Source organism: Somniosus microcephalus, chromosome 5 (assembly GCF_052327205.1).
Source record: "Somniosus microcephalus isolate GS21.2 chromosome 5, FLI_Smic_1.0, whole genome shotgun sequence".
Classification (NCBI taxonomy): domain Eukaryota; kingdom Metazoa; phylum Chordata; class Chondrichthyes; order Squaliformes; family Somniosidae; genus Somniosus; species Somniosus microcephalus.
Window position 1 is genome coordinate 65,807,425 of NC_140991.1, and position 19,589 is coordinate 65,827,013.

Here is a 19,589-nt window from a genome sequence, read left to right on the forward strand (position 1 = left end):
GGCTGAGTAAGATTAAGCCTTTTCATAAGTTTTATATACTAAAGATAAACACCTAATCTATAATCATCAAACATATAAACCACTCACTTTTGGGTTAGACATTCCAAGACATAAAACCCGCTGATGTTTATAGAATTTAGATTAAAAGGACAAATGGTCAAATTAAACTACCCCCCTAGGCAGAAGGATAGCTAATGACAGATGCTTCTAAAGCGCTTTTTTTAAAAACAGCAAATCTTTGAAACCTGGGAACAGATACTGAGAAAGTTGCAAGATGTGCAAGGCCCTTCACATTCTGGTACCTTGGGTACACAAACCCACTCATGCTTGCATGACTGGTTCTCTAATACAGGGGTTTTTTAAATTTGAATCTTTGTAGAGGTCCTAGATGTGAATCCATGAGGTTGCTTAGTATTGTGTATACTATGTTACGACTTGTCAGACTAACTGTTCCAAGTTACAACCATATTTAGTGTCATTCAAATTTTCTTAAAGTGGCAACTGTGGCAGCAGAGGGTCACAAAACAGATAGTGGGAGTATGAAAAGAAACTTACAAGGGATATCAAAATCACTAAGAATTTTAACAGTTACATTAGGAAAAAGGTGTTCAGGAGCAATGTTGGCCCCTTAAAAGTGATGATATTGTCAATGATGATGGAAATGGCAGACAGGTTGAATAATTTGTCAGTATTTACAGAAGAGGAGGATAGCATGCCAGAAATTACAAAGAAACCAATATTGAATCGGGGGCAGGGACTCAATAAAATTAACGCAAGTAAAATAACAGTAACAAAGAAAACATTAGCACTAAAGAGTGACAAATCCCCAGGGCCAGATGGTTTCCACCCCAGGGTTTTAAAGGGAGTAGGTGAGCACATTGCAGATGCCCTAACTATCATCCAAAGTTCTCTCTCTTCAGGAACTGCTCCTTTTTATATTGGAAAATTGCACGTCATCTGCTTTTTAAGAATGGCGAGAGAGAGAGAAACCAGTGAATTATAGGCCAGTTAGCCTAACATCTATTGTTGGGAAATTGCTAGTCTATAAGGATAGGGTGACTGAACACACAGAATTTTCAGTTGATTGGAGAGCCAGCATGGATTTGTGAAAGATAGGTCATGCCTGACAAACGTGATTGAATTTTTTTTGAAGAGGTGACTAAAGTAAGACAGGGGAATGTCTGGATGTTATTTATATGGACTTCCAGAAGGCATTTGATAAATCCCATAGAAGAGACTGTTAACTAAGGTAGAAGCCCATGGAATTGAGGGCAAATTATGGACCTGGTTAGGAAATTGGCTGAGCAGCAGGAGACAGTAAGGATAATGGGGAGGTACTCTAATTGGCAGGATGTGACTAGTGGTGTCCCACAGGGAGCTGTGTTGGGGCCTTAGCGATTCACTAGTTATTAACTACTTAGATGATGGCATAGAAAGTCATATCCAAATTTGTTGATGACACAAAGATAGGTGGCACTGTAGGCAGAGTATATGAAAGCATAAAATTACAAAGGGATATTGATAGATTAAGTGAATGGGCAAAACAGTAGCAAATGGATCTCAATATAAGCAAATGTGAGGTCATTCACTTTGGACCTAAAAAGGATAGAACATGCTACTTTCTAAATGGTAAAAGCTAAAAACAGTGGATGGCCAAAGAGACTTGGAGTCCATGTACAGGAAACTCTCTTAACTGCCACTTAAATATCTGGAAATCTCTCAACCGGCAAAATTCAGGAGTAGGCTCAGGTAAGTTTTACTATATATTAGTGGCCGTGTAACCAGGGTTCCTGGATCTGTGGCTGTATAACCGGGCTCCTGCACCTGTGGCCGTGTACGGGGCTCTCTTACCTTGGTAAGTATACTTCTCTAATCTGGACTTTTTGATCAACCAGCACCACGCTGGTCCTGTCGGTGCTGGATAAGAGAGTTTCCTGTACATAGATGATTAAAATGTCATCAACAGGTACAGAAAATAATCAAAACTGGCTAATGGAATGCAGATGTTATATCTAAGGACGAGAGTACAAGGGGGTAGAAGTTATGCTGCAGCTGTACAAAACCCTGGATAGACTGCACCTGGAGTATTGAGCGCAGTTCTGGGCACCACACCTCAGGAAGGGTATACTGTCCTTGGAGGGAGTGCAGTGTAAGTTTAGCAGAATGATACCCAGACTCCAGGGGTTAAATCACAAGAGATTACACAAACTAGGGTTGTGTTCCCTGGAATTTAGAAGGTTAAGGGGTGAGCTGATTGAAGTTTTCAGGATAGTAAAGGGAACAGATATGGCAGATGGAGAAACTATTTCTGCTGGTTGGAGATTCTAGGACTAGGGGGCATAGTCTAAAAATTAGAGCCAGACCTTTCAAGGAGTGAAATTAGGAAACACTTCTACACACAAAGGGTGGCAGAAATTTGGAACTCTCTTCCGCAAACAGCAATTGATGCTAGATCAATTGTAATTTTAAATCAGATTGATAGATTTTTATTAACCAAAGGTGGGTACAGAGTTAGATTGCAGCTCAGCTCAGCAGAACAGGCTCAATGGCCTACTATTACGTTCCTCTGACACTCCTGCTTGTGTGACACCAAGTACCTGGGACAATCAGGACTTGTAGGAAACCGTTTTGGCAAGGGTATAGAGTTAATTCCCTCAAACAGTAATAACCATGGGTGCAGTAACGAAAGCCTTAGACAAGAAACTGACCAATGTAGGCAACATCTTAGAGATAAGAGTCCAAAAATCTATATGGGGAAATTAAAGGATATGGGGATCAGGTGGGAAAGTAGAAGTAGATCAGCCATGATATTGAATGGTAGAGCAGGCTTGAAGGGCCTGATGGCCTACTCCTGCTAATTCTTATGTTCTTAGAAGTTGGTAGATGACATAAATGAAAATTAAACTGTTACAGTAGCTGCTTACTTCTGGTTGCAGAGTAGTGAGACCAAAGTAAGTGATCTAATGAAAGAATAGACTGGTGTCATTCATGAAACCAGCAAAGGAAGTCGAGGATAAACTTAATCAGTGGCTGAGTAATTGAACGATTGTTAAATAAATTGCAGATAGCGGCCATCACGACGACCGCACAGGTTAGGGAGTCAATGGTTCAAGGAGAACCCCTTACCTACAGATGGGCAATAAATGCAGCATTACCCACATCCTGATAGCAAATTTTAAAAAGATGTACAGATCATGTTTTACACCTTCCTTACCTGTTGTACATATTGCCAGGCCTGCTCTACATCACCATCCGTACTAAAGCGTCTCATTATCAGGGCATGTAGTTCTGGAAACTAAAAATTAGAAATTTAAGTGGTGTTTAAGCATTGTTTGATTAGTCACACTCATCTAGTTCCTAGTGGTTGTCATTTGAAAATTTGGTGATCTTCCTAACCCAGCCAGCACCCCAATACTAAAGTCAAAGTTCAAGAATATTAATCTATTATTCAGTGTTCAATCCTCACTAGTCTCATTAAAGAGATCAGTCCAGTGCTTGTTCAAGCTCTGGGTTGGTACAGAAAATGGATTGGAATATACTCTGCCACATCCCTGCCCATTTTTATGATCCCCAAATTTTCTGCAGACAGGACATGGTGGTGCATTATAAGCATACAAATTAAGAAAATACATTTGGTGCATTTCCTGTAATTTGCACCATAGCAATGCTGAACTCCAAGATTACCCGTTTGGCCCTGGTATCTAGTATTGCTATGATGGCAGATGGGGGGTATTGAATTTTTGAAGAACAGTGATTGTTGGCACAGGCTATGGGGTAAAGGCTTTCACCAGCAGCTTAGCGGCTGCTGGCACTGCTATGGTGTGGAAGGTCTTCAATGCTTACTGCACCACCTTGGATCCACCACCAGGCTTTAAATATGTTCATGAGGCTGATGATTAACCAGGGTAGCTGTTCATCTTTGTGCTGGATACAAATTCCACTGCACTTCAAATTCCTGAACGCAGAAAATCTAGGCATTATCTTCAATCAATGACGCTATTGGAATTTTAAAAATTGTTTTGACCTAGGCTATAGGCATGAAATGGTATTACCCTAACTTTAGATGATTTAATTCAGTAGGGCCTGCAGAGATTCCAATTCTCCACACCTAGCCTGCAGGAGGGAGGTTCCTAAAATCAAACAGGAATAAGCCATTCAGTTACATCATGGCTGATCTGTACCTTGACTCCATTCACCCACCTATGATCCATATCCCTTGAAATCTTTACTTAACAAAAATCTATCAAGAACAGACTTAAATTTCAATTGACTCCGTGTTTAAAGCCTTTTGGCGAGTGTTCCAGCTTTCCACTACCCTTTGTGTGAAAGAGTGCATCCTGATTTCACGCCTAAATTTAGCACTAATTTTAAGATTATGCTCCCTTGTTCTGAATTTCCCCACCAGAGAAATCCAGAACAAGGGCGTTTCACCAACTGATCAATGCCAGACATTTCCCTGTGTATTTGCCAAGTCCAAATCAGTAATGCTTAGTGAATGGTTGAGGATTATTCCATTTTACAAACCTCAAGTATTAAATAAGACATGATTGAGTGGCCCAGGAAGTGGTTGTAGATCCTAATATGAGGAGCCTGTATTCTGTCTCAGAAGTTTGGGAGGGGCTTGCTGTGCATGTGAAATTTGCAGGGAGGTGCCTCAAAGTTTGAAAATCTAATTTTGACATGAATGTTAAAAGGCTACTGGACAATGGAGGGCATTAAAGCAGAATAAATAACTGTCCCACATGGCATCTACAAACATTTATTTCCAACAGGGTTCACTAGGCAGTGATTAGAAGCAGCAACCCTTGCATATTTCTCTCTCCCTAACCAAGGGAGCCAGATATACAGTTCCTACCACTATCCCCAGATGAGATTAGCACCGAGTGGGATTGAATCTATAACATAAGAAATAGGAGCAGGAGTAGGCCAATCGGCCCCTCGAGCCTGCTCCGCCATTCAATAAGATCATGGCTGATCTGATCCTAACTGCCAATCCACTATCACAGAACCATCTCCTGAATCTAACAGAATTAGAGACACGAAATAGGAGCAGGATCAGGCTACACGGCCCCTGCTCCGCTACCCACTGGGCCATGACCGATCCGAACCTAGACTCATGTCCAAATTCCTGCCCGCTCCCCTTAATTCCCTTTACTTCTAGGAAACTGTCTATTTCTGTTTTTAAATTTATGTAATGATGTAGCTTCTACAGCTTTTTGGGGCAGCATATTCCATGGACCTACCACCCTCAGTGAAGTAGTTCCTCCTCATCTCAGTTTTGAAAGAGCAGCCCCTTATTCTAAGACTATGCCCCCTAGTTCTAATTTCACCCATCATCGGGAACATCCTCCCCGCATCCACCCGATCCAACCCCTTCACAATCTTATATGTTTCAATAAGATCGCCTCTCCTTCTGAACTCCAATGAGTAGAGTCCCAATCTACTCAACCTCTCCTCATATGACCATCCCCTCATCCCCGGGATTAACCGAGTGAACCTTCTTTGTACTGACTCGAGAGCAAGTATGTCCTTTCTTAAGTATGGACACCAAAACTGTATGCAGTATTCCAGGTGCGGTCTCACCAATACCTTGTACAACTGAAGCAATACCTCCCTATTTTTATATTCTATCCCCCTAGCAATGAAAGCCAACATTCCATTGGCCTTCTTAATCACTTGCTGCACCTGCATACTAACCTTTTGAGTTTCGTGCACCAGGACCCCCAGATCCCTTTGTACTTCAGTACTTTCCAGTTTCTTGCCATTAAGATAATAACTTGCTCTACGATTTTTCCTGCCAAAGTGCATAACCTCACACTTTCCAGTATTGTATTCCATCTGCCAAATCTCTGCCCACTTACTTAGCCTGTCTATGTCCCCTTGCAGGTTTTTTATGTCCTCCTCACTCGCTACTTTCCCTCCCATCTTAGTATCATCTGCAAACTTTGATATGTTACACTCGGTCCCGTCCTCCCTCCTCCAAATCGTTAATATAGATTGTAAAGAGTTGGGGACCCAGCACTGACCCCTGCGGAACACCACTAGTTACTGATTGCCAGTCTGAGAATGAACCATGTATCCCAACTCTCTGCCTTCTGTTAGATAGCCAATCCTCTATCCATGCCAGAATATTACCCCCAATCCCGTGATTTTTTATCTGAGCAATAATCTTTTGTGTGGCACCTTGTCAAATGCCTTTTGGAAGTCTAAATACACTACGTCCACTGGTTCCCCTTTATCCACCCTATATGTTACTTCCTCAAAGAACTCCAGCAAATTTGTCAAACATGACTTCCCCTTCATAAAACCATGCTGACTTTGTCCTATTAAATTATGATTATCCAAATGTCCTGTTACTGTCTCCTTAATAATGGACTCCAAAATTTTACCTACCACAGATGTTAGGCTAACCGGTCTATAGTTTCCAGCCTTCTGCCTACTGCCCTTTTTAAATAAGGGTGTTACATTAGCAGTTTTCCAGTCTGCCGGGACCTTTGCCGAGTCCAGGGAGTTTTGGAAAATTATTACCAATGCATCCACAATCCCTACCGCCACTTCCCTCAAGACCCTAGGATGTAAGCCATCAGGTCCAGGTGATTTATCCGCCTTGAGTCCCATTATTTTACCGAGTACCACTTCCTTAGTGATTTTGATCGTGTTTAGCTCCTCCCCCCCCCCCCCCTTTAGCCCCCTGTTTGTCCAGTGTTGGGATATTCTTAGTGTCTTCTACTGTAAAGACTGATATAAAATACTCAGTGCGTTTTTGCCATCTCCATATTTCCCACCATTAATTTCCCGGTCTCATCCTCTAAGGGACCAACATTTACTTTAGCCACCCTTTTTCTTTTTATATAACTATAAAAACTCTTACTATCTGTTTATATATTTTTTGCTAATTTACTTTCATAATCTATCTTCCCTTTCTTAATCAATCTTTTTGTTATTTTTTGCTGTCTTTTAAAGTTTTCCCAATCCTCTATCCTCCCACTAGATTTGGCTACCTTATATGCCCTTGTTTTTAGTCGAATACTATCCTTAATTTCTTTACTTAGCCACGGATGGCTGTCTTTTCTTTTACACCCTTTTCTTCTTGGAAGTTGTAAAATAACTCCTTAAATGTACACCACTGATCATGTATCGTCTTACCCTTTAATCTATTTTCCCAATCCACTCTACTCAATTCCGCTCTCATACCTTCATAGTCTCCTTTATTCAAGCTTAGCACGCTTGTTTGAGATCCAACCTTCTCACCCTCTAATTGAATATGGAATTCAACCATGTTATGGTCACTCATTCCAAGGGGATCCTTTACTAGGACATTTTTAATTAATCCTGTCTCGTTACACAGGACCAGATCTCAGGTTGCTTGTCCCCTGGTCGGTTCAGTTACATACTGCTCAAGAAACCCATCCCTAATACACTCAATGAACTCATCCTCAAGGCAGCCCTGCCCAATTTGATTTGTCCAATTAATATGATAGTTAAAATCCCCCATAATTATAGATGTTCCCTTATTACAAGGCTCAACTATTTCCTGATTGATACTCCGTCCAACAGAGTTGCCACTGTTCGGAGGCCTATAGACTACGCCCACTAGTGTTTTTTTCCCCTTATTATTCCTTACCTCCACCCAAACTGTTTCATTATCCTTCCTTGTTTGTATGGCTCAGCTGCTTGCTGCCTTGAGAGCACAATGAATAACATCCCCATCATGTAAATACATTGAGTACAGTAACAAACTATACAATATTCCAAATCTGACCATAGTAAAGGGTTATAGGTTAAAATGATTTAAAACATTGATATGTCCGTGAGTAGTCTCCGATGTCCTGGCCAAACACGCATATTTTCCCTCCCTGTCCCCCTTTAACCAATGTGTATACATTTGCAGGATTAAATGTACATAAACAAAAAGATCTGGCTAAATTACAACAAATTAAGTTAATAAATTAAGCAGGGAGTCTGGCGGGGGTGGTGGGGAATACATGTAGCACTATCAGGTCATTATCCCCACCTTTGATTTGGCACGTGGTGATGTCATCATGCCAGTGCTTTTATTAGACATAGTTAGCATCTGCTGCTGGGTTGAAGGTCTTCCTGGCTGTCAGTCTAAAAATTCCATCAGTTTTAGCTTCATCTGGCCATGGGTGCATGTGACCAAATGATCAATATAAAAGTGGTTAAAGTCACCATCTACCTGTTCACCTTAAACTGGTTTTCAATAGCAGCTGCTATTACAGGTAGAACGTCCCAAATCCGGCAACCTCGGGATCAAGGCCGAGCCGGTTTTTAGGTTGTTCTGGACTTCGGAACGTGTTTCTGATGGCCGAAGACGCCCGAGCCCAGGTTGCGATATTTCCAGACTTCGGACATCAGAAACACGTGTCGAGTCCGGAAATGCCTGGGCCCAGGTTGCGCTATTTCCGGTTTTTGGTAAGCCTCCGTCAGGGTGTCTGGATTCCAGACCCCTGCCACCAATCGTTCCGGAACTCCGGATTTGGGACGCTCAACCTGTATCAACTTTGTTGCGGAGTGTTAGTAAATCAAGCCGCTGAATGTACCAATGATTGATACATTAAAATGTTGCTACCAGATTGCATTCTGCTTTAATTCCAGTTATCTTACTGTAGAACTTAATATTGCAGATAATGTTGACTGCACATTTTTACAATAAAATGAAATTCACATTCCAAACCTAGTTATCAAGAGTCTAAATAACTGCAGTAAATTTTGCAGCCAGGTCTCTCCATAAAAAGAGGAAATTTTATTTGACTGATAAATCAGTCCTACAATTTATATTTATAAATTATGTCTACAGTACCTGTTGGCAAGCAAATAACACTGGGCCAGTTGCCAATCCAAGCTTCAGATCAGCAGCAGTAGGTTTTCCTAATTGATTAGCACAGGAGGTGAAGTCCAGCACATCGTCTACCAACTGAAACAAGTACAGATTTTTAGAAATGCAAGTTGCAAAAGGTTATCCTGTGCAAGGAAAGTTACAATGGACTGTGACCATTAGCTGCACACTACCTGAAAAGCTATCCCGATATTTCTCCCATATTGGTATGCAATTTCCTGGACATCTGGATCACAGTTACCTAGTATGGAGACCTTTTTTAAGAAAAAAAATGCTCAATTAAGAACAGCTATCCCACTCGATTGTTAGTTTTTGAAACTGATAAAGTCTTGGATTTTTAAATCCTGGATCAGTTTTTACTGATTTGACTCAAGCAACAAAATTAACAACTCTCAATTTCACAAACTTGAAATATGCTTTGTGCACTTACTTTAGCTGCAGTGTGGTCTGCAGTCTGGAACATTTTATTAGCTCTCTCATATACCATAAAAAATTCTATTGTAATTTTACTAATTTTAAGAATATATTGCATGCCCCATCTGAAGAGGTACTGAATCAGTTTGGTTCCTAATCGGGGTTGCATTAATTGATGTAAATCATGGCTGCAGTTGGGCTGGTACAATTGGTCTAGCACCTCAGAGCTAGGGAGCAGCAAGGAAAGAAATTATTTTGACCCCCCACTGGTAAGTACTTGTGATGATCAGGCACGACTATGAATAACCACTGTCAAGGCTCATTTGAAGAATGGCGACTTCAGTAAGGTACCAAAGAGCCACTGCTACTTGTGGAGCTGCAACCCATCATTAAGGCAGTAAGTACTCTCAAATGGAGAGGCGAGGGGAGAAAATAAAAAAAAATACATAAAACCAGTAAAAGGACTAAGTGAATAAATTCTTCCAAAATTCAATCCCTATTCCAACCTATAAATAAAAAACATTTTTTTAAGACTTCAAGTCAGGTAAAGTAGCTATGAATGTATAAATCCATTTAAGACAATGTCGAAGTTCCTGAACATTCTTTTAAACACACTTCTGAACGGGTTAATAGCAGTGATTAGGCTAAAGAAAAAACTCAGCTTGTTATACAAAATCAAGCCATGCATGTGAAACCTTGCGAGTAATGAAGTGCACTACATTGTGCATTCGATCATAATTTGACAACAACTTAATTTCAGTTGCATTATTTAAGACAGAACGTACATACTGCTTTACAACTGTTTGCTATGAGACTTGCAGTCTTCTTAAATGTTTTCTCAAGGTAATGCACAAATCTTTCATTCTCATTTTCTTTGGAGCCCAGCTGCATAAATTCTCCTAAACAGGAAGATAAAAGTAAGTACTAATTCACGAGCCATTAACTGCCAAGACTGTTTTATGCCTTCAAATAAATTTTAAACTAACCTCGTACCAAATCTTCAATCGCGTGAGTGAAAATGGATACTACAGTGGTGTTACCAAGACGGGCAAGGGCCACAGAGGCTGCAGAGAGAACAAAGTCTCCAGCCAAAATAGCCTGCAATGAAAATTCATTGTATGATGCGCTAGAGTAGTAGGGGAAAAAACACATTTGATACAACATCAATAAGCCAGGTTATTGCAAGTTTCATGAACTGACTCAGGTCTTGACATAAAGCACTGCTCTGAGAAACACTATTTCAGACAAGAGGAGAAATATTTATTGTTGTGTCCCTGCCTCTTGTTTCTCAACCCCATCAGCAAGGAGTTAAGCTCATACCATAACAAGCATTATGTTTCCTATATTAAACAAATAAAAATTACTTTATAACTTACTTTTCTTTCCCCTCTTTCTGTACCTGATTTGACATTGAATTCACCCTCCTTTTCAGTCCTGTTTATTTTTCAATCCTTTAATCCCATTGGTTAAGGAGATACACTGTCCTGTTGTTCAAGGTCACACATGCCCTTGCTGCACCATTATCAGCTCACATTTCCAACAACTTTGTGGGCAAAAAAATGTTAAAACCTAAATGTGCACAAAGTCTCACTAACAGGGCAAGCCACGAGATGCTCCAGCAAAATCTGTACATTTAACGTAACTTAGCATAGAAACATAGAAGATAGGAGCAGGAGTAGGCCATTCGGCCCTTAGAGCCTGCTCCGCCATTCAATGAGATCATGGCTGATCATCCAAATTCAGTACCCTGTCCCTGCCTTCTCCCCATATCCCTTGATCCCTTTAGCCTTAAGAAATATATCTAACTCCTTCTTGAATATATTTAATGAACTGGCCTCCACCGCCCTCTGTGGCAGAGAATTCCACAGGTTCACCACTCTCTGGGTGAAGAAATTCCTCCTCATTTCAGTCCTAAATGGCTTATCCCTTATCCTTAGACTATGACCCCTGGTTCTGGACTCCCTGGCCATCAGAAACATCCTTCCTGCATCTAGTCTGTCCAGGCCTGACAGAATTTTATAGGTTTCGATGAGATCCCCTCTCAATCTTCTAAACTCCAGTGAGTATAAGCCCAATCGACACAATCTCTCCTCATACGTCATTCCTGCCATCCCAGGTATCAGCCTGGTAAATCTTCGCTGCACTCCTTCCATGGCAAGAACGTCCTTCCTCAAGTAAGGTGACCAAAACTGCACACAGTACTCAAGGTGCGGTCTCACCAAGGCCCTGTACAACTGTAGCAAGACATCCTTGTTCCTGTACTCGAACCCTCTTGCTACGAAGGCCAACATACCATTTGCCTTCTTAACCACCTGCTGCACCTGCATGCTTACCTTCAACGACTGGTGCACAAGAACACCCAGGTCTCTCTGCACTTCCCCTTCTCCCAATCTATTGCCATTCAAATAATAATCTGCCTTCCTGTTTTTGCCACCAAAGTGGATAACCTCACATTTATCCACATTATAGTGCATTTGCCATTTTTCTGCCCAATCACCCAACCTGTCCAAATCGTACTGGAGTTTCATGACATCCTCCTCACAGCTTTGTGTCGTCTGCAAATTTGGATATATTACATCCAATTCCCTCGTCCAGATCATTAATATATATTGTGAACAGCTGGGGTCCTAGGACCGATCCTTGCGGTACCCCACTAGTCACTGCCTGCCACTCGGAAAACGACCCGTTTATTCCAACTCTTTGCTTTCTGTCTGCCAACCAGTTCTCTATCCAAGTCAATACCTTGCCCCCAATCCCATGTGCCTTAATTTTGCACGCTAATCTCTTATGTGGGACCTTATCGAAAGCCTTCTGAAAGTCCAAATACACCACATCCACTGGTTCTCCCTTATCTATTTTACCAGTTACATCCTCAAAAAATTCCAGTAGATTAGTCAAGCATGATTTACCTTTTGTAAATCCATGTTGACTTTGTCCGATCCTGTCACTGCTTTCCAAGTGCTCTGCTATTACATCTTTTATAATAGACTCTAGCATTTTCCCCACTACCGATGTCAGGCTTACCGGTCTATAATTCCCCGCTTTTTCTCTACCACCTTTTTTGAATAGTGGGGTAACATTAGCTACCCTCCAATCCATGGGTACTGTTCCAGAGTCTATCGAGTTCTGGAAGATGACCAGCAATGCATCTACTATTTCTAGGGCCACTTCCTTAAGTACCCTGGGATGTAGATTATCAGGCCCTGGGGATTTATCGGCCTTCAGTCCCATCAATTTTCCTAACACCATTTCCCTACAAATACTGATTTCTTTCAGTTCCACCCTTTCATCAGGCCCTATGTTCCCCGGCATCTCTGGGAGGTTATTTGTGTCCTCCTTTGTGAAGACAGAACCAAAGTATGAATTTAGTTGGTCTGCCATTTCTTTGTTTCCCATTATAAATTCCCCTGATTCTGACTGCAAGGGACCTACGCTTGACTTCACCAATCTTTTTCTCTTCACATATCTATAAAAGCTTTTACAGTCAGTTTTTATGTTCCCTGCAGGTTACTCTCATATTCTATTTTCCCTTTCTTAATTAATCCCTTTGTCCTCCTTTGTTGACTCCTAAACTGCTCCCAATCTTCAGGATTATTGCTTTTTCTGGCCAATTTATATGTTGTCTCCTTGGATCTTATGCTATCCCTAATTTCCCTTGTTAGCCACGGTTGAGTCACCTTTTTTGTTTTATTTTTATGCCAAACTGGGATGAACAAATTCTGTAGCTCATCCATTCGGTCTTTGAATGTTTGCCATTGCTTATCCACCGTCAACCCTTTGAGTGCCATTCCCCAATCAATCCTACCCAACTCGCTCCTCAGACCATCGTAGTTTCCTTTATTTAAATTGAGGACCCTAGTCTGAGTCAACTACTTCACTCTCCATCTTAATGAAGAATTCGATCATATTATGATCGCTCCGACCCAAGGGGCCTCGTACAACAAGATTGCTAATTAATCCTTTCTCGTTACATAATACCCAGTCTAAGATGGCCTGATCTCTGGTTGGTTCCTCGACATATTGGTCCAGGAAACCATCCTGTAAACACTCCAGGAATTCCTCCTCCACAGTATTGTTACTAATTTGGTTGGCCCAATCTATATGTAGATTAAAGTCACCCATGATGACTGCTGTGCCCTTATTGCACGCTTCTTTAATTTCCCTTTTAATGCCATCCCCAACCTCCGCCTTACTGTTGGGTGGTCTATATACCACTCCCACTAATGTTTTTCTCCCCCTTAGTATTTCTCAATTCTACCCATACAGATTCCACATCATCAGAGCTAATATCCTTCATTACAATTGTATTAATCCCTTCTTTAACCAGTAATGCTACCCCACCTCCCTTTCCTTTTTGCCTATCTTTCCTGAATATCGAATACCCCTGGATGTTGAGTTCCCAGTCTTGGCCATCCTTGAGCCACGTTTCCGTAATCCCAACCAAATCATATTCGTTTACCTCTAGCTGCGCAGCCAATTCGTCCACCTTATTACATACCCCAGAAACATTTAAATTCCTAAGTCTAGCGAGCATAACACTAATACTTTTACCGATTACACTTTGATTGTAATGTTTCAGAATATTTTAAATCATTCACACTTTCAGGAAACCAGTCCTCTGGTATTTGCCTCAGCTTGACTTAGTCATTCCAATGGGTGCAATATATTTGGCTCGTGGAGAAGGATAGGGAAATTAAAAATGGAGGAATCTAGGCAATTAAATCATGCCGTTTGCTTGCCCAAAGAGGCAAAGAACAAAAAAATATATTTAGTACAAGCCCCGAGACAGAAAGAAGTTTGAACAGGACAATACTTTGCTTTGAATAATATTCCTATACAATCTACTGTATAGCTTTACAAAGGTTTACAACAAAGGTGATGCAAAATCTTTTGGATGTCTGTGCTCTAGAATGAAAGTACTGCTGACAACAAATTTTGTCCAATCTAGCCATTAAAAAAAAACCTGTTAATCAGCAAATAACAATTTTATTAATAAAAAAACATTAAATGCATACCATTCTCTATATTTTAAAAAAACCTTTCTGCTTTCTTTCTCCATCCTCCCCTTTAAAGCTTTGACACCTTGACAGAGTATGTGCCACAAGTGCTGATCCAGAAGTGGCCATTATCATGCATGAGATTAGGTGCTGACAGACTGTTTGATAGCAAGGGGCATCGCAGCTGTACAAAATCCTGTTCTCAGCAGATGTCCACATGCACACTTCCAGCTCGATAGCTATAGGGAGCCTAGTCACCCTTCCCCCCAACCCAGAAATGCAGTGCTCTTGCTGCCACTCCAGCAAACATCAGGGATCAAACTAAGGACCTTCCTGGTCTTAATGTTCAGCTACTCGGTGCATTAAGGGTCCGAACCATCGGGAGGACTTGGGTGACTTTTTGCAGTTTTAAATTTATAGCCTGTAGTCTATAAAAATGATTCTTGGTTGTTCATTGCTTGATTATAAACCAATTCCTTATGCCCAAAGCAGTTACACTCACCTGTCTCTCTCCCCAGATTTTATTTACAGTAATTTTACCCCGTCGAGTGCCTGACCCATCAATAACATCATCGTGCACAAGGCTAGCAGTGTGGATCATCTCTACGATCATGCCTACAGCATGCTGGCTTTTCAACAGTTCCCTAGATAGCATGGGTGAAGAGAAAAAAATTTAAAAGTTAGTACTGCGATTTTGACTTAGGGAGAAAATTAAATGACAAACGGGATCCAGTTCATCAAAATTGCTACTTCAGGTAATATGGGAAGGTGACACAGTATTAAAAAAAATTCTGCACTTTCCCACTCTATCACTACAGTTTCAGCAAGCCTAACTACATAAAGTTCTGTTGGGACTTAAGGTATTCTGCCACTGAATACTCAGTCAGCAAATACTTTAATAAATATAGGTGTGCAAGATATTACTACTAAACTACCCCCCTCCTTTCTAATAGCATTCACCAACATACCTCCCCTGCAGAATTACATTCTGGGATATTTTGGTGAAAGTATTTAACCTTATGTTAGCATTAGCAGTGTACATTTTTGTCATACTTCTGTTTTTTAAACTAGTGATCAATGCAGGTCAAAAATGTAGTTAGTACTAGCTGGACTAGCAACAATGGAATTACTCAGCAACATGGCGACCTACCCCGAAAAAAACCAATAGTGCCCCAGATAAGCAATTACAGGAAACTTTCGATTAACCGGCCCCTAAATAACTGGAACGCTCTATCCACCGGCAAAATTCAGGAGTCGGTTCAGGTAACTTTTTTTACTTTTATCACTTTTTTAACTCCATTTGTTGCTGTGCAAGGGACAGGTGTAGCTGAAGCTGTTGCTAAGCTACAGAGACGCTTGCAATTTGTGCCGATTGTTTTGAAGCTGAAGCAACAGGGTTTGTTGCTTTATACGGAGCTCTGAGCTCTGTATCTTTTACTATAGCGTTCGGTTATCCGGAATTGATGATGAACCGGCACCACGTCGGTCCCGTCCGTGCCGGATACCAGAAAGTTTCCTGTACACAGTGCTATAAACTGGCATTGCACCACTTTTATTTGAAAAATGACCTTAGTGAGTGAGTAACAACTCTCTTTTTCATGCACAACTAGTAAGGTACCACAGTCATATTTATCACTGATCTACCATCCGTTAGATTGAATGGCAGAATGCTCAGTTGCTTAACTGACACTGCCTAAAGCAATTCAAGAGGCACTATGCATTATGTTTTGTTTCCGCTTTTAACAGAATAGTCACAGATTCATTTATTTATTCCATTAGTGTGGCTCGGAAATGCAATTGAGTATTTGTGTGCCTGTACGAGTAGATATATGACCTATACAAGTAATTAGAGGTAGGAAAACATGCTTGTATTAATAGCATTCCAGTACATCTCTAGTTTACTCAAAGCTTTGTATTGCAACTAACAGTTTACAAAATGTACTTCACTCACCTGCTCTTGCTATGGTGGAGATTACATGCTTTTGCCATTAACACCACAATCATGGGCCGAAAAGCCTTCCCTTTTCCATCAAAATAGTAATCACAAATTTCTTTAAGGTCTGCTGTAGAGACTGCTAATTGCTGAAAAGCCATTTAAAGAGTTAAATCTCAACAAAATAAGTATCACACATCCATAAGTTAATAAGTAGCAGCAATAAATCAGAAGCGCACACACCCCACACCACCCCACCCCACACACACATAAATCTTTTCTAACAGAATCCAACAATTATCCAAATATAGATGTCAAAGCAAACAGGCCAATAAGTTCCAGGATCATGAACTAAATTCTTGCCATATTCCTCTTCCCTCATTTTCTCACCTTATCCATCTTCTTCTGAAGGTAGCAACTCATTCTAAGGAATAGTTCTACATTATTAAACAGAAACCTTTTGCCTTGATCAAGTGGCCTTTTGTTAAGCATAACAGGATATTTAGTCATTTCACAGGCAAGCCCAGCCCTGCCCTTAGCCACTGCCCACATAAACACACTTTCAATAGGCAGTAATGGATTGCAGCTACATTGAAGAAACCTGGCTCATTTTTGCCATCCCTGACCCAAGGAAATTGTGTATTATGTGCTCGTCTCTCTCGCCCCAAGTTTGCACAGCTGCAACCAGAGATTAAATGTGTGACCTTAATGGTCTGTACAGCTCAGTAGTACGATGTACATAATGGACTGCAGAAAAAAAATGTTTCTATGGTGCTAAAACCAATGCGTAAAGGAGGTTAAAAAAACCAAAGAAACAAATCTACTTTAAGTTAAAAGAAAAAAGTATACTTGTCCAGATAAGCACTGGATGCTGAAATTCCTGATTTTAGCAAAAGGCAGATGCAGCCAAAAATGTTATTCCACCACTTTTACTCGCATTCATTTTTTTTTATTTTTTTTTAATAAAAAAGCACAGGAATTTTGGTCCATAAGCCAATGAAATTTTAATAATCTAGTTATGGTTTTTATCATTCACAAACTAAATTATTTCCAAGTTGGTTGCTCTCTACCATCCTTCCCTCATCAAGCGTGCCAAATCCCATTTGAGAGGATAGGCAGGTGTAATCTAGATACGCCGACCTCAGCTCAGGTCAGTCAACTAGGACGTGCACCCATAGATTCTCACTATTTTCCACGGACTGCCACCAACCTGTCAAATGATTTTCCGAGATTGCCAATTGGGCAATAGTGGGTATGAACCTGTATTCTTCTGCCTTAATGTCTGCTATCCTTCACAGGAACTCGATTACAATTTTAAAATGAAAATTAAGACATTCTATATTGGAAGCACTGTAGTTCCTGTTGTGATAGCAGTCATTAAAGAAAAATAGTGTTTCCATTCCAACCGTTAAATCTTTAATAGATTAGTCTTCTAGTTCAGAAAGAAAAATGAAACACTGCTTGCGAGGAGAACTTTTATAATTCAGTCACGACCCAGTTCTGAAACCTGTATTTATGAAAATGAAAACTTTGGTCAGCAGAAATCAAAATGCTAGAGACTTACCTGCCTAATTTCATCATACAGATTCTTCAGGTCTTTCTGAGCTAATGTGTAGGGGTCTTTATACTGTTTGTCACTATGCACCTGGTTACAGCAGCATTTACTCCTAGTAGTGTACATAAGTCTGGATGGAGTGCTAAAATGAGAGAGTCACCCTTGGTGTTAGTGGCTTCTATTTAAATCAAAATCAATTTAAACTAAATTCAAAAATATCTATGATCTGAATAGTTTGATATAGAAAACCTACTGATCTCCCCATGTTCTTTATGAACCTGCTTTTTTTTAAAAAAAAGGCATTATCCTGTATAATTAGAACACTACAATTACCATAACGTATCCAAATACCTGTTCATAGAATCATGGAATGATACAGCACAGGAGGCAGCAATTCGGCCATGCTGGTTCTTTGAAAGAGCCATTAAATTAGTCCCACACCCCTGCCCTTTCACCATAGCCCTGCAATTTCCCTCCCCTTAAAGTATTTATCCAATTCCCTTTTGAAAGTTATTATTGAATCTGCTTCCACCACCCTTTCAGGCAGTGAATTCCAGATCATAACTCACTGTGTAAAAAAAAAAAAAAAATTCTCATCTCGCCTCTGGTTCTTTTGCCAATTAAGTAAAATCTGTGTCCTCTGGTTACTGACCCTTTTGCCACTGGAAACAGTTTCTCCTTATTTACTAAACCCTTCATGACTTTGAACACCTCTATTAAATCTGCTCATAACCTTCTCTGCCCGAAGGAGTGCAACCCCAGCTTCTCTAGTCTCTCCACGTAACTGAAGTCCCTCATCCCTGGTACCATTCTAGTAAATTTTTTCTGCATCCTCTCCAAGGCCTTGACACCCTTCCTAACCTGTGATTTATAAAGGGTTAGCATAACTTCCTTGCTTTTGTATTCTATACCTCTTCATAAAACCAAGAATTCTATATGCTTTTTTAACAGCCTTCTCAACTTGTCACTGTCGACATTTCAATTACTGAGATCAAGTTAGATTCACTACTGACAAAACACAAGGGCATTGCAACCAATGTTCCCTCTAATTTTTTGGGTGCGCGGGCCTTTTACATTTACAGCAGCCGCACGTGCGCAGTATCTTTTCCAGCAGCAGCAGCTGGTGAGCAGCCTGCGCAGGACCTTGCGATTGGTGCACGGCCACACACTTTAGGAGGAACATTGATTGCAACCTAATTATATACACACACATGACTTAAATTTATTCTGTGACTAAACTTAAAAAGCAACAGGAACTGCAACTAACTGTTAATCTTGTGTGTTAAAAAAAATAAATACCCAAATTCCTATTTATTATAAAAGAGGCTGTTTTGTGCCAGCTCACCACCTTCGCCCGCCCCCCCCCCCCCGCCCTTAATTTCATCATATATGCTAAGGAATTTTTAAAGTCACAGCCATGTCCATAGAGTTGAAATCTAATGGAACAGAAATATCAGAAAGATAAGTAACAGCTTTAGTTTGCCCATCAGAACAAAGGATTGCTGGGCTACTAAAACTCCCAACCTCAGACTACATACACAAATCAAATACTGCTAGCCATACAGGCATGTCTAGAGCTTGCGCTTTAAGCAAATGCTTAGAAAAAAAAAGTGACATTTTTGACATATTGAGTTTTGATCAACAGAATGACATCGTTAGGTACTAAATGTATCTGTGTTGACAAACACGACACCTAAAAGAGGAAAAAGTTTTGGCTTTTCCCCAATGGCTCAGCAAGTTAATTCTGATTGGAATGGTTCTACAATGAGAAATGGAAGCGCAGAGGTTGCTGTTAAAAGGAGACTGTCTCCATAATAATGATTTTATCATTAA

General features: G+C 40.5%; 1 protein-coding gene across 6 annotated transcripts in view; it reads right to left on the bottom strand.

Moving 5' to 3' along the window:
- pdss1 (prenyl (decaprenyl) diphosphate synthase, subunit 1) overlaps positions 1-19,589 on the bottom strand; it is a 32,573-nt gene that overhangs the window by 3,182 nt on the left and 9,802 nt on the right. Inside the window, exons 3-11 of one of the 6 annotated variants that reach the window (XM_085987732.1) lie at positions 17,766-17,898; positions 16,220-16,350; positions 14,771-14,912; positions 10,258-10,369; positions 10,061-10,170; positions 9,031-9,111; positions 8,822-8,935; positions 3,215-3,295; positions 1,852-1,934 (exon numbers count right to left, since the gene is read on the bottom strand). In XM_085987732.1, coding sequence (XP_085843858.1) covers positions 1,852-1,934; positions 3,215-3,295; positions 8,822-8,935; positions 9,031-9,111; positions 10,061-10,170; positions 10,258-10,369; positions 14,771-14,912; positions 16,220-16,350; positions 17,766-17,898 — 987 coding nt within the window. Of the gene's footprint in view, positions 1-1,851; positions 1,935-3,213; positions 3,296-8,014; positions 8,110-8,821; positions 8,936-9,030; positions 9,112-10,060; positions 10,171-10,257; positions 10,370-14,770; positions 14,913-16,219; positions 16,351-17,765; positions 17,899-19,589 lie in introns of those variants that run through there. The other 5 variants (XR_015078367.1, XR_015078365.1, XR_015078366.1 and 2 more) reach the window with 5 other exon arrangements.